The sequence below is a fragment of the Gopherus evgoodei genome, chromosome 2, assembly GCF_007399415.2.
Source record: "Gopherus evgoodei ecotype Sinaloan lineage chromosome 2, rGopEvg1_v1.p, whole genome shotgun sequence".
Lineage (NCBI taxonomy): Eukaryota > Metazoa > Chordata > Testudines > Testudinidae > Gopherus > Gopherus evgoodei.
Genome location: NC_044323.1, coordinates 14,460,782 through 14,474,288, shown reverse-complemented (window position 1 = coordinate 14,474,288; position 13,507 = coordinate 14,460,782). Strand labels below are relative to the sequence as shown.

At 48.5% G+C, this 13,507-nt stretch overlaps 1 protein-coding gene across 9 annotated transcripts in view; it reads left to right on the top strand.

Moving 5' to 3' along the window:
- Nucleotides 1-13,011, top strand: part of PRKAG2 (protein kinase AMP-activated non-catalytic subunit gamma 2) — a 403,378-nt gene extending 390,367 nt beyond the window's left edge. For 6 of the 9 annotated variants that reach the window (XM_030550040.1, XM_030550042.1, XM_030550043.1 and 3 more), the window contains 2 exons: nt 1,044-1,137; nt 11,498-13,011. In XM_030550040.1, the coding sequence (XP_030405900.1) occupies nt 1,044-1,137; nt 11,498-11,529 (126 nt within the window). In that variant the 3' untranslated portion in view covers nt 11,530-13,011. Of the gene's footprint in view, nt 1-1,043; nt 1,179-11,497 lie in introns of those variants that run through there. The other 3 variants (XM_030550041.1, XR_003998731.1, XR_003998732.1) reach the window with 3 other exon arrangements.
- Nucleotides 13,012-13,507: the final 496 nt, after the last annotated feature.

The window sequence follows — 13,507 nt, the reverse complement described above, 5'->3', positions numbered from 1 at the left end:
GCAACAAGTAAATAATATTGCTCTCAACTTGTAACAAAACTAGATTGGTTAGCTTCACTTTGTTTCTGCTTAGGTTCATTTTTCTGGTCCTGATGAATGTTGCAATGTTTAGATTATAAACTTGGAAGGTGAATATTTGTTGATTGAAAACTCTGTTTCTGCTAAATATAAAAAATGTGAAACATTTCTGTTGGTCTTAAAATTCTACTCTGAAAAGTGACTGTAAAAATATCACCTTGCTATTCACAAATCTCTCTGGATATTGAGAGTTGGATCTACTTGGTCTAGCAACCCATCTTTTCTACTTCACTCTCCTAGCTGTGTTATCTCTGCAATATGACATGAAATCTGTTCAGGCTTCGTGCAAAATTAGCAGAATTCTTATTTAAGTTCCAATTTTAGAACCAGATTTGGCCCTCAATCTCAGCTGTCCAATCCCTTTATAGAGAAGTGTCACTGAAAACAACTTGAATACAATGACCTTGAATAAATCTGACTGCAGAATTTGACATATGCAGTCTCCTCTTCCTGATGATGGTGCACATACAAGGGCACAGCTTGTGAATATAAGATGCCAGGTTGAGTTGGCAGAGACTGTCAGTTGGAAAAATCTCTCTTTAACGTCAAGTTCTTATCATTGTACTCTAATTTGTATCAATGTATTCAGAGGTTATTGACTCAAATTTGAAACTCTCAATGGCACTTCAGAGTTGCTTTTCAGAACAGAGCTATGCTAAGTCTTAGTCTTTTAGGTTTTGTAAAAATAAATTATTTCTGGATTGATGTCGCTTGACAGGGTCCCTTCTGCTGCAAAATCACACAAATATTACAACTGTGTGCTCCTTTAAATAGCAGCTTAACCATGTTGTGATACCACCGTATTAAAATGTTAGTCAAGAAACTGAACAATTTCTTCCCTCTAATTCTGAAAATTTGCCCACCTTAAGCACTTTATATTAGGACTCTTGTTTCTCTGTTGCCATTATTTATAAATCAGAAAAATAAAATTCCTATCGAATAAAATGTGTTTTCCCTGCTTGCAGGTTCATCGTCTGGTAGTAGTGAATGAAGCAGATAGCATTGTGGGTATCATCTCCCTCTCTGACATTCTACAAGCATTGGTGCTCACGCCGGCAGGTATAGATGCTGCCTTCTGACCTCTTTTCATAAAACTTCAGGTACAGTAGGGTATAGCATAGCATGCTGTTTTTAGTCTGCTTGATTTGTTGCTAATGTCTGTTTATAGACTTTAAGGTCCGAAGGAACCATCAGGTTCCTCTAGTCTGACCTGCACATTGCAGACCATGGAATCTTGCCCACCCACTCCTGTAATAGACCTTTAGCTGAGTGATTCAAGTCCTCAAATCATGACTGAAAGACTTGAAATTACACACACTCCACCATTTACACTAGTTTAAACCTGCAAGTGACTCTGTGCTCCATGCTGCAGGGTCTCTGCCAATCTGACTTGGGGATGGGGTGGGGATTCTTTCCTGCCCCCAAATATGGCAATCAGTTAGAGCATTTCAGCCAGATCCAAAAGACGGTTACTCACCTTTGTAACTGTTGTTCTTCGAGATGTGTTGCTCACATCCATTCCAGGTAGGTGTGCGCGCTGCGCGTGCACGTTCGTCGGAAACTTTTTTACCCTAGCAACTCCAGTGGGCCGGCAGGTCGCCCCCTAGAGTGGCGCCGCCATGGCGCTCTATATATACCCCTGCCGGCCCGCCCGCTCCTCAGTTCCTTCTTGCCGGCTACTCCGACAGTGGGGAAGGAGGGCGGGTGTGGAATGGATGTGAGCAACACATCTCGAAGAACAACAGTTACAAAGGTGAGTAACCGTCTTTTCTTCTTCGAGTGATTGCTCACATCCATTCCAGGTAGGTGACTCCCAAGCCATACCTAGGCGGTGGGGTCGGAGTGAGAAGTCGCGGCACGGAGCACTGCAGTTCCGAAGGCCGCATCCTCCCTCGACTGCTGGACCAGGGCGTAGTGGGAAGCAAAGGTGTGGACCGATGACCAGGTCGCTGCCCGACAGATTTCCTGGATGGGCACACGGGCGAGGAAAGCTAGCGACGACGCCTGCGCCCTGGTAGAATGCGCAGTCACACGGCCCGTAGGGACATGGGCCAAGTCATAACAGGTCCTGATACAGGACGTAACCCAAGAGGATACCCTCTGGGAGGAGATAGGAAGCCCTTTCATACGGTCCGCTACCGCCACGAAAAGCTGGGGGGATTTTCGGAAGGGCTTAGTCCTCTCTATGTAGAACGCGAGAGCCCTACGAACATCCAGCGAGTGGAGCTGCTGCTCCCTGCCTGAGGAGTGAGGTTTTGGGAAAAAAACCGGAAGGAAAATCTCTTGGTTGACGTGGAAGGCTGAGACCACTTTGGGCAGAAAAGCAGGGTGTGGTCTCAGCTGCACCTTGTCCTTGTGGAAGACCGTATATGGGGGGTCTACCACAAGAGCTCGGAGCTCCGACACCCGTCTAGCTGAGGTGATAGCCACTAGAAAGGCAGTTTTCCAAGAGAGGTAGAGCAGGGAGCAAGTAGCTAACGGCTCAAAGGGGGGCCCCATGAGCCGGGACAACACCAGGTTAAGATCCCAGGTTGGAGCAGGGGGACGGACGTTAGGGAATAAACGTTCCAGCCCTTTAAGGAATCTCGACACCGTCGGGTGAGAAAAAACGGAGCGACCGTCCGCACCCGGGTGAAAGGTGGAGATAGCTGCTAGGTGGACTCGCAACGACGATAAGGCCAGACCTTGCCCTTTGAGGGACCAAACGTAGTCTAAGATTTCGGTTACCGAAACTTCCATAGGGCGGAGATTTCTCTCTACGCACCAACAGGAGAAGCGCTTCCATTTCGCCGAATATGTGGCTCTTGTGGACGGTTTCCTGCTGCTCAAGAGCACCTCTCTCACAGGCGTGGAGCAGCGCAGCTCGGAACCAGTCAGCCACACAGGAGCCACGCCGCTAGGTGCAGCGACTGCAGGTCTGGGTGACAGAGGGTCCCGTGGTCCTGGGTAATCAGGTCCGGATGAAGGGGCAGGGGAACTGGGTCGGCTATGGCCAAGTCCAGCAGCATGGTGTACCAGTGCTGCCTGGGCCATGCCGGGGCCACCATGATCACGAGAGCCCTGTCCCTGCGCACCTTCAGGAGGACCTTGTGGACCAGAGGGAACGGGGGAAATGCATAGTACAGGTGGGTCGACCACTGGATGAGGAAGGCATCCGCTATTGACCCCGGCTCCCTGCCCTGAAAGGAGCAGAACGCTTGGCACTTCCTGTTCCCTTTGGACGCGAAGAGGTCCACCCGGGGATAACCCCACCTCCGGAAAATGGAGAGAGCGACGTCCGGGCGAAGGGACCACTCGTGTGACAGGTAGGATCTGCTCAATCGATCTGCCAGAGTGTTCCGTACTCCAGGGAGGAAGGAAGCCCTGAGGTGAATGGAGTGGGCTACGCAAAAGTCCCAGAGTCGTATCGCCTCGCGGCACAGGGAGGAGGACCTGGTGCCTCCCTGCTTGTTGATATAGTACATGGTCGTCGTGTTGTCCGTGAACACGGCGACACAACGACCCTGAAGCTGATGACAAAACGCTTGACAAGCAAGGCGGACCGCTCTCAACTCCCGCATGTTGATGTGGAGCCCCACCTCCTCCTGGCACCACAGGCCCTGTGTCCGCAGGGTCCCTAGGTGGGCCCCCCAGCCTAGATCTGAGGCATCCGTTGTCAGGGATACCGAGGGCTGAGAGGGGTGAAAGGGAAGACCCGCACATAATACGGACTGGTCTAACCACCAGCCGAGAGAATCTAAGACCTTCTGGGGGATTGTGACTAACATGTCTAAAGGTTGCCTTGCCGGCCTGTAATGACTGATAAGCCACAGCTGGAGAGGCCTCATGTGGAGCCGAGCGTAGTCGGTCACAAAAGTGCACGCCGCCATGTGGCCTAACAGGGTTAGACATGTCCTCACTGACGTCAATGGGGCTGACCGCAAACGTTGAACGATCGCCGCCATGGTCTGGAACCGTTGCAGAGGCAGCGAGGCCCTGCTGGCATCCAGGACGGCCCCGATAAATTCCACCTTCTGCGTGGGCCTCAGAGTGGACTTGTCTGTGTTTATCAAGAGGCCCAGACTTGCAAATATGGCGGTGATCATGCGGACATGGCTGTTGACCTGCTGTTCCGACGTGCCCCGAATCAACCAGTCGTCCAGATAAGGGAACACGTGGACACGGTTGCGCCGAAGATGCGCCACGACAACTGCCATGCATTTTGTAAACACCCTCGGGGCCGTGGACAGGCCGAATGGGAGGACTGCAAATTGATAATGAAGAGCCCCCACAACGAAGCGGAGAAAGCGTCTGTGGCGCGGCCAAATGGCAATGTGGAAATACGCGTCCTGCATGTCGAGGGCGGCGTACCAGTCTCCTGGATCCAGGGATGGAATAATGGTCCCCAGGGATACCATGCGGAACTTCAACTTCACGAGGTATTTGTTGAGTTCTCGCAGGTCGAGGATAGGCCTGAGGCCCCCCTTGGCCTTGGGGATCAGAAAGTAGCGGGAATAAAACCCCTTGCCTTTCTCGTTTTCCGGAACCGCCTCTATAGCTCCTTTGCTGAGGAGCGTCTGCACCTCCTGCCGAAGGAATTGCTCGTGAGAGGGGTCCCTGAAGAGGGACGAGGAAGGAGGGCGGGAAGGAGGAAACGAAACAAACTGCAGGCGGTATCCCGTCTGCACCATGCTTAAGACCCAGCGGTCCGATGTTATTTGGGACCACGCCGGGAGGAAAAACGAAAGGCGGTTGGAAAATGGGGGGGAAGGATCCATAGGGGAAACTGTTACCGCGCCCTCGGGCGCACCTTCAAAATGAAGGCTTAGGACCAGGCGGGGGTTTTGAGGAGCCTTGGTTCTGCCCCCCTTGGTTCCCAGACTGCCTGCGCCTGCCGTTCCTGCCGCGGCGCCTGTAAAGGTCCTGCCGCTGGCGGAACTGGGAAAACGGCCTACGTTGTTGCTGTTGTTGCGACCTAAAGGGTCTACGCTGCGTCACGGGGGTGTGCATCCCGAGGGACCGCATAATGACCCGGTTGTCTTTTAGACTCTTGAGTCTGGGGTCTGTCTTATCAGAAAACAGGCCCTGGCCTCCGAAAGGAAGGTCCTGTATAGTGTGCTGGAGCTCCGGCGGAAGGCCGGAAACCTGCAGCCAGGAGATGCGACGCATCGTAACTCCTGACGCGAGGGTACGGGCAGCCGAGTCCGCAGCGTCCAAGGAGGCTTGTAAGGCCGTGCGGGCGACCTTCTTGCCTTCGTCCAAGATGGCCGTAAACTCTTGGCGAGCATCCTGTGGCAGCAGCTCCTTAAATTTGTCCACTGCCACCCAGGAGTTAAAGGTGTATCTGCTCAGCAGGGCCTGTTGGTTAGAGACCCTGAGCTGCAGCGCCCCAGCCGAATACACCTTACGGCCAAGGAGGTCCATCCGCCTGGCTTCTCTGGATTTGGGGGCTGGAGCCTCCTGGCCGTGACGCTCCCTATCGTTCACCGATTGCACCACCAGTGAACCGGGAGTCGGGTGAACATGAAGATATTCGTATCCCCTAGAAGGGGCCATGTACTTTCTCTCGACTCCTTTCGCTGTCGGAGGGATGGAGGCCGGGGACTGCCAGATAGTATTGGCGTTGGCCTGGATGGTCCGTATAAAGGGCAGGGCGACCCTGGTGGGAGCATCAGAAGAGAGGATGGTGACAATTGGATCCTCTATCTCCGAGACCTCCTCTGCCTGCAGACTCAGATTTTGAGCCAATCACCTGAGGAGGTCCTGGTGCGCCCTGAGATCCAGCGGGGGGGGACTGTTGGAGGAGGTACCCGCCACCGCCTCATCCGGGGAGGAGGATGATGAGACCCCAGGCACGAGAGTGTCTAACTGAGGGTCTTCCTCAGCCCTCGCCTCTGCCTCCGGAGCCGCAGCGGAGTCCTGCTGTTTGGACCCTTCCTCCCCTTCCGGGGAGGGAGGGGGGCGAGACAAGGAGGCTTCAGGGGCCCTACGCTCCGCAGTCGCCGGTCTAGCAGGGAGCTGCTGGGGGCCCTGGGCCTGATGGTATGCCCAGGGTGTCCAGAATCCCCACTGTTGTGGGCCTTGGTCTTGCAGCGGCGGATCACCGAACAGCGCCGCCTGCCGGTCGGTGCCCAGCGCATACCCGCTGTCCGTCTGGGAGGATACGGACAGCTGTCTCGAGGGCCACGGTGGGGCCGACCCCGGATGGTAAGGGTCTGCGCGGGCCGGCACGGAGGATCGTCTCGGTGCCGGGGACCGGTGCCGGGAGTCATATCGGTGCCGGGACCGGGATCGGGACCGGGATCTGTCACGGTGCCGGGATCCTGATCGGTACCGGGTGCCGCTTCGGTACCGGGACCTGCCACCAGCTCGGTGCCGGGAGGTCGACCGGGACCTACCACCAGCTCGGCGCCGGGAGGTCGACCGAGACCGGGACCTGCCACCAGCTCGGTGCCGGGAGGTCGACCGGTGCGGCGAGTAGCGTCGGGACCTGCTCCTGGAGTCGCGGTGCCGGAGTCGCCGACTGGAGCCTGACCGCGACCGCCTCGATGCCGACCGTTGCCGCGAGTGCGACCGGTGCCGCTGAGGGGAGCGGTGCCGGGACTGCGAGCGGCGTCGGGATCTGGAGCGCCCAAGACGTCGGGACCTGGATGGCGAACGACTGTCTCTGGGCGGCGCCGACATCATGGGCTTGCCTCTGGACACAACCCGCACCGGAGGTACCGGGGGTGGCAGCCGAGTGGGCTCAGTCAGGGCAATAAGGTCCCGAGCCGAGGCGAAGGTCTCCGGTGTGGATGGGACCACTACCTCAACCCCAGATCTCATGGGGGAGCTCGGCGGCACCGGACTCAACGGACCCGCCGGGCCCGGAGTCAACGGTGCTGACGGTGCCGGCGGCGCCGCGGCCGATGTCGAGGCCGGGCGCTCAAGCCGGGTCTGCCTGGCCGGAGTATCAGACTTCGACGGCCTTGGCTCTGATTCCAGCGCCGGAGAGGGTCGGTGCCGAGGAGTCTTCTCGGTGCCGGAGCGATCCGGTGCCGGTGCCGATACCACGGCCTGCGAAGCCGACGGGTCAAGTGCCGCCTCCATTAGGAGAGTTCGGAGCCTCTGATCCCTCTCCTTCTTTGTCCTCGGCTTAAAAGCCTTACAGATGCGGCACTTGTCGGATCTGTGCGATTCCCCGAGGCACTTCAGGCACGCTTCGTGGGGATCGCTGGTAGGCATGGGCTTCTTGCAGGCCGCACACTGCTTGAAGCCCGGCGAAACAGGCATGAGCCTGGCGCCGGGTGCCGGGAAGGGCTAAGCCCCCGGCGAAGAACTACTTAACAACTATTTAACTAAACTATCTACTTAACAAACTAATTAACAACTATAATGGAACTAGAGATGAACTATAGATAAACGATAGAGAACTAGGAGAGCTAGGGACGTGGAGGACAGCTAAGCCGCGCTCCACAGTTCCAACGACCGACACGGCGGTAAGAAGGAACTGAGGAGCGGGCGGGCCGGCAGGGGTATATATAGAGCGCCATGGCGGCGCCACTCTAGGGGGCGACCTGCTGGCCCACTGGAGTTGCTAGGGTAAAAAAGTTTCCGACGAACGTGCACGCGCGGCGCGCACACCTACCTGGAATGGATGTGAGCAATCACTCGAAGAAGAACAGCCAGATACCTGGGAAAGAATTCTCTATAGTAACTCAGAGCCCTCCTCTCTAGGGTCCCATCACTGGCCGTTCGGGATATTTGCTGCTAGCAGTCACAGATCAGCTATATGCCATTGTAAGCAGTTTTATCATACCATTCCCTTCATAAACTTATCAAGCTCAGTCCTGAACCCAGTTAGGTTTTTTTACCCCTACTGCTACCCTTGGAAGGCTTCCAGAACTTCAGTCCTCCGATGGTTAGAAACCTTTGTCTAATTTCAAGCCTAAACTTGTTGAATGACCAGTTTATATCAATTCGTTCTGGTGTCCACATTGGTGCTTAACTTAAATAACTCCTCTCCCTCCCTGGTATTTATCCATCTGATGTATTTATAGAGAGCAATTGTATCTCCCCTTGGCCTTTGTTTGGTTAGGCTAAACAAGCCAAGCTCTTTGAGTCTCCTCTCATAAGATAGGTTTTCCATTACTCTGATAATCTTAGTAGTCCTTTTCTGCACCTGTTCCAGTTTGAATTCATCTTTCTTAAATATGGAAGACCCGAATTGTACACAGTACCATTATACATCTCATCTGGAATACTAACGCTTCCCTGTCTCTGCTGGAAATATTTTGCCTGATCCAGCCTAAGATTGTATTATCCTTTTTCACAGCCGCATCATGATCATCTGTCTTGGTGTCAAATACTGTAACTGTTAAAACATATTGTCTAGTGTACTTTCCATTTTTGGCAGAAAAAACAACTAAATCTCCATGTTCAAGTTTGTAGGGAAAGGTGAATCTGGATGATTTATCTCAAGTATTATACCAGCTTTCACCATTAGAGTCCAACTTTGCTTATGGAGTGTAGAACAGAGCATTCCATGAATGCTATTGCTGTTGGCTGTAGAGGCTGCTGCTCCTAGATCTCATTTCTAGGGGAAAAAAAACTGGGGCTTATGTTTTGAGAGGAGGAAGTATGGAATCACAATGTGGGATACTTAATTAAAACTACTGATAGGTATCCTGTCACATAAATCAGAAGTTTTATAAAACTCTCACCATTCATGCTGATGCTGTTTTGTATTTCTCTCAGCTTAAGCAATGGAAAACAATAGCAGTTTCACTTTTTTATAGTAAGTTTTCACTTTTACGTTCTACAGTTAGTACAGTGCTGCAAAGTTTTAAGCAAAAACCCTCTTTCCATTTTAACGGGGTGAAGAGACAGACAGACATTTGAGTCAAGATTTTTTTTGTTTAAACACAGTTTCCTGAATTTTGGGCCAAATTTAATCTGATACTGCCCCTTTAAAAGAGTGTCTAACCATAAGCCCAAGTGGAATTTTTCATTTGCATTGATAATGCTAAATTTAGCTTGAGACCAGTCATGATGTCTGCCTATGTATATGGAGAAAGGAAGTGTGACTGTTAGGAGGAGAGACTATAGGATTTCTCCTCTTAGTGGTTGCTGTAGTTAGGAAAAAAAACAAGTGTGCGGGGGAGAACTTGTGGTATTGAACATAGTACACAATCTCTCTCCACAACTGTATACATTTGAAGTCTAGCTGTCGCAACCCCAGGTTTCCTGTGGCCATCAGCTGCTACCCCCAAGCTTCTCACCTTGGTGCAACCCTTCCTCTGCTCTCTTGTTAGAAGGACCCAGTTGTTTCAAGGAGCAAGGGTCTCCGGTAGGTGTTCTTTGAAGGCCACTCCAGAAATTACCACAGCTCCACTCCAGATTGAATTCACAAATTTGTAGTGTATTATTTACAATTAAAACCTATGAATGAACTGATCATCTGGAAGTGCTCATTGGTCTTTCAAGCCATGGAGTCTTGTGTTCTCCCAGTCTGGTCACACTGCAGCCCCCTCAGCAGCCCAGACCTCTTCAGTACTTGATCGGCCAGTCTCTGGAGTCTGGAGAAACCTTTCTTGGCAACTTTAGAAAACTGGATAAAACCACCTCCTGCTGGCAAGTCTCCACATTTAACACTCAGTCCTCTTCCAATTGCTGACTTTCAAACAAACATTCCAGGGTTGCTCTGTCATAGTATAATTCCCAATTCTGGACCTTAGCATCCAAAATATGGGTACTAGCATGAATTCCCCTAAGCTTAATTACCAGCTTAGATCTGATAGGCTGCCACCAATCAGGACTTAGAGTAGAGCACCTGATAGACTCTGGTCTCCCCCAAAAACCTTCCCTGGGGGTCCCAAGACCCAAATTCCTTGAGTCTCACAACAAAGGGAAATAACCCATTCCCTTCCCACTCCCTTCTCCCTCCCAGCTTCTTCCCATCCTGGGAACATTAGGAGATCGCCTGATTCAACTTCTTGAATCACCACACCAAGAGGAGTGTTACCTTCCCCCTCCCTTCTTCACCCTCACCCAGAGGCCATACAGATTCAAGCTGCGTGAATCTAACACAAAGAGAAAAGTTATCCTTCCCTTCTCCCCACCAATTTCCTGGTGAGTACAGACACAATGCCCTTGAACCTTAACTAGGAGAGAAAAATCAAACAGGTCTTAAAAAGCAAAACTTTTAATAAACCTTTTACTTTTTCTTTTTTTTTTATCTCTGCACTTTAGATGGTAAAAAGTTACAGGGTCTTTCAACTTATAAACAATAGAAAGAAACTTTCTCCAGCAGAAACATAATTTAAGCTACTTCCAGCAGGTACACATATGTAAATGGGGGAAAAAAAAAACAAATTAAAAGACTATGACGGCCTTTTCTTTCTTACAATTCTGAATAGATAAGAGACTGTAGCAGGGAGATTGGCAGAAACCTGGTTGCACCTCTAGTCCCATCCAGGACCCAGAGAGAACAAAGCCAAACCCAAAACCCACAAACAAAGGCTTCCCACCCATGAGATTTGAAAATATCTTGTCTTCTGATTGGTCCTCTGGTCAGGTGTTTGGGGTCCCTGTTTGTTAACCCTTTACAGATAAGAGAGACATTAAGCCTTAACTATCTGTTTATGACAGGCTCCCAGCAACCTCATGGGCCCTCAGAAGTCTTGGATTTCAAATCTCTATCTTGCTTCCTCACACATTTTATCTCCCTGATACCTAAAATAATAATAATATAAATACAGCACATACCCAGCTGGCTGCCTGGAACTGTAGAAGAGAGAAAGGGCTTGATGCTGCAACCTAGAAGCAGAGGCAGTGGTGAAGAGCCTAAATGAAATCCATTATACTGGATGGTCTTCCAGCCCTTCACCACTTGTTTTTCCAGGACAGTTGGACCACCCATTAATCAGGCTCTTCCTCTGTGCTAAAGTAAACTGATGCACCAGCATAATACAGATAGTGTGGGAATCCTTTTTGGCTAGGTCTCAAGTAGGTCTTCGCCTTAAGGGAGCTTTAATGCTGATCTTGACTGCCGTCAAGAACCAAAAAAATAAATAAATCACCAAGGGTCTTTTGTGCCATGGTTCTTGACCTCATCCTAGAAGAATCATCACCATTGGTTCAGCAACTGTGTTGTTGATTTGCCTTCTATGGCACTTGGCTGCTATGCTTAGGGGCACCTCTTTTTTAAAAAAAATAAGCAGTAGTGGTCCAAGTGCCCCTCTGGCTTTGCTCATGTTCCTAATTACTAAAATTAACATGTCTTCAAGAATGGTATTGACAATTAAGAGTCTCATATATAGTGAGTCAGTGTTGCAATATCCCAAATAAGCTCCAGAACAGTTTTTATTTTTCAAACTGCCTCTTCATGACTCTGAAGTACAGTCTGAGCAAGGACATTACATGTTTTTGAAAAGTCTGAATTTTTTTTCTCTATGAACAGGTGCCAAACAAAAGGAGAGTGAAACTGAGTGACTGCTGTGAATGTATAAAGTTTTCTAGGAGAACTTGAACGAAGTTTCTGAGTCAAGTTTGCCTCAAGAACACTGACTGCAATAGAAACGAGAAGAACGGTTATGAGAATGTGTATTGAAACTCAGTGATGGGTAACGTCTGTATTTTCCCCTAGTGGTGTCGCAAAAAAAGCAGCATGACAAAAAACCTTATGTTAAAAAATGTAGGCTTGCATTTCAAAATGTCTTCAAAACATTTGCTGAAATACTATGTCCTTTGTTAAAATGCACTGTATTCTGAAACTGTTTCATTCGTATTTGACAGAAGTCACTGGTCAGCAGCAGACATCTGACATAAGGCAAGTGTATGGCATATTCATATCATAGTGCCTTATGTCAAATACAGCAATATGTCATCAGTTGCCCATCACTGTCAGAGGAAGTATTGTGCTAAACAAGACACTGTATTTGAATGTGAAAGTCTTTAAACCTAAAACCAAATCAGTTTCAGTTCTCATTAGATTTGTCACAAAGGTTGTAATTTGAATATCAGTAGATTACTTTAAAACTTTAATGACGGTTTCATGTTTTTATTGTTGCATTCTGAACTGATATGTAAAACAAGACTGATTTTAAAAACAGCTTTATTTATTTTTACTTTCATGGCAATTTTTTACACATTTTTGGTGGATAGCTAAAATTTCACCATGTCCATTAATAAACTGTTGATTGTTATACAAAAAAGTGGCAGATTTTTCTCATTTTTTAACACTTGGGAGCTGCGGAAGCTGTAGCTTCTAGATCAGCCCACATTACTTCAGTCTAAGGTTTTCAAAAGCACATGTTGAAAAGTGTTATTCTGTACTGTAATAGACAGGTACCGTGGAGGAGACTAAGTGCCAGAGAGCTATATATTTTCCTGTGTACTAAAATGTTAAATCATGTTTGTAAGATTGCAGATACGATTTTTTGTAAATTATAATGGATATACAGTTTTTGTACAGATGCAAAGAGCGAGGAAAGGTTTTTGCTAATGTAAATGCACTGTAAAGCTTAGAGATCACACTATATAATTGTAGACTTTCTTCTGCAGATGGAAGAAATTAAACAAACCTTACTATATCAGTTTGTTCATAGCAGTTTTTGAAAATGCCAGGTATCTTTGCATGTACAGATTTTACATGCTGCTTACATCCTTTTTTTCCCACCTGGATATTTGTAAGAGTGATTCAGTGTCTTACAGTATATCTCCCTTCCCTCTTTACAGGCTAATTATACATTAAATGGACACTTTTACTTTTTAAAAGCAACTGTCTTTACCTGGGTTATTGTGCAACACCTTACACTGTTAAGACTGAATGACTGTTCAGTCTCGCTTTGATGGAGTGTTTCTCCATTTCTCCCAGATAGGACAATGAAAATGGATTGATTTGTCACTCTCTAATTTCAGGCACAGGATGGGAAATGTTTAAATTAAACTGAAAACTACATTAATGACAGGTTTTTATATATTTTTTTAAACAAGTCTTGTCAAAACTTGCTTTCTATAAGCCTGAAGTTTGAGTCTACTGTTGACAACTCTTTTTTAATAGAACCTCAAACTTTTTTTCAATATAAAATCTGAACACATTCACACAGTACACGGTCAAAAAAATTCTTCACTAATTTTTTCTCTCCCTTGCTTATTCCCTCTGAAAAGTTAAAGGGTCTTTCTTTAAAAACTTTTTTCCTTTCTGACTAGATAAAAATTGACTCCCATATAGTTTGAATGGTGCTGAAATTTAAATGGCTGCTTTGGTTTAACAATAACCTCAGCATGTAGAGTTAATCGTCTCCATCATAAATACCATTGTCCAAGCTCTGGGAATAATGGTGGTGGAGAGAGAGAAATAAAACTGAATAGAGTGGCTCTTGTGGGTTTTTTGTTTGTTTTTTGTTTTGTTTTCTCCTGTGGCAGTGTGGTAGAATTTATTTTTCTTTGCACCTTCTTCAAAGTTAAG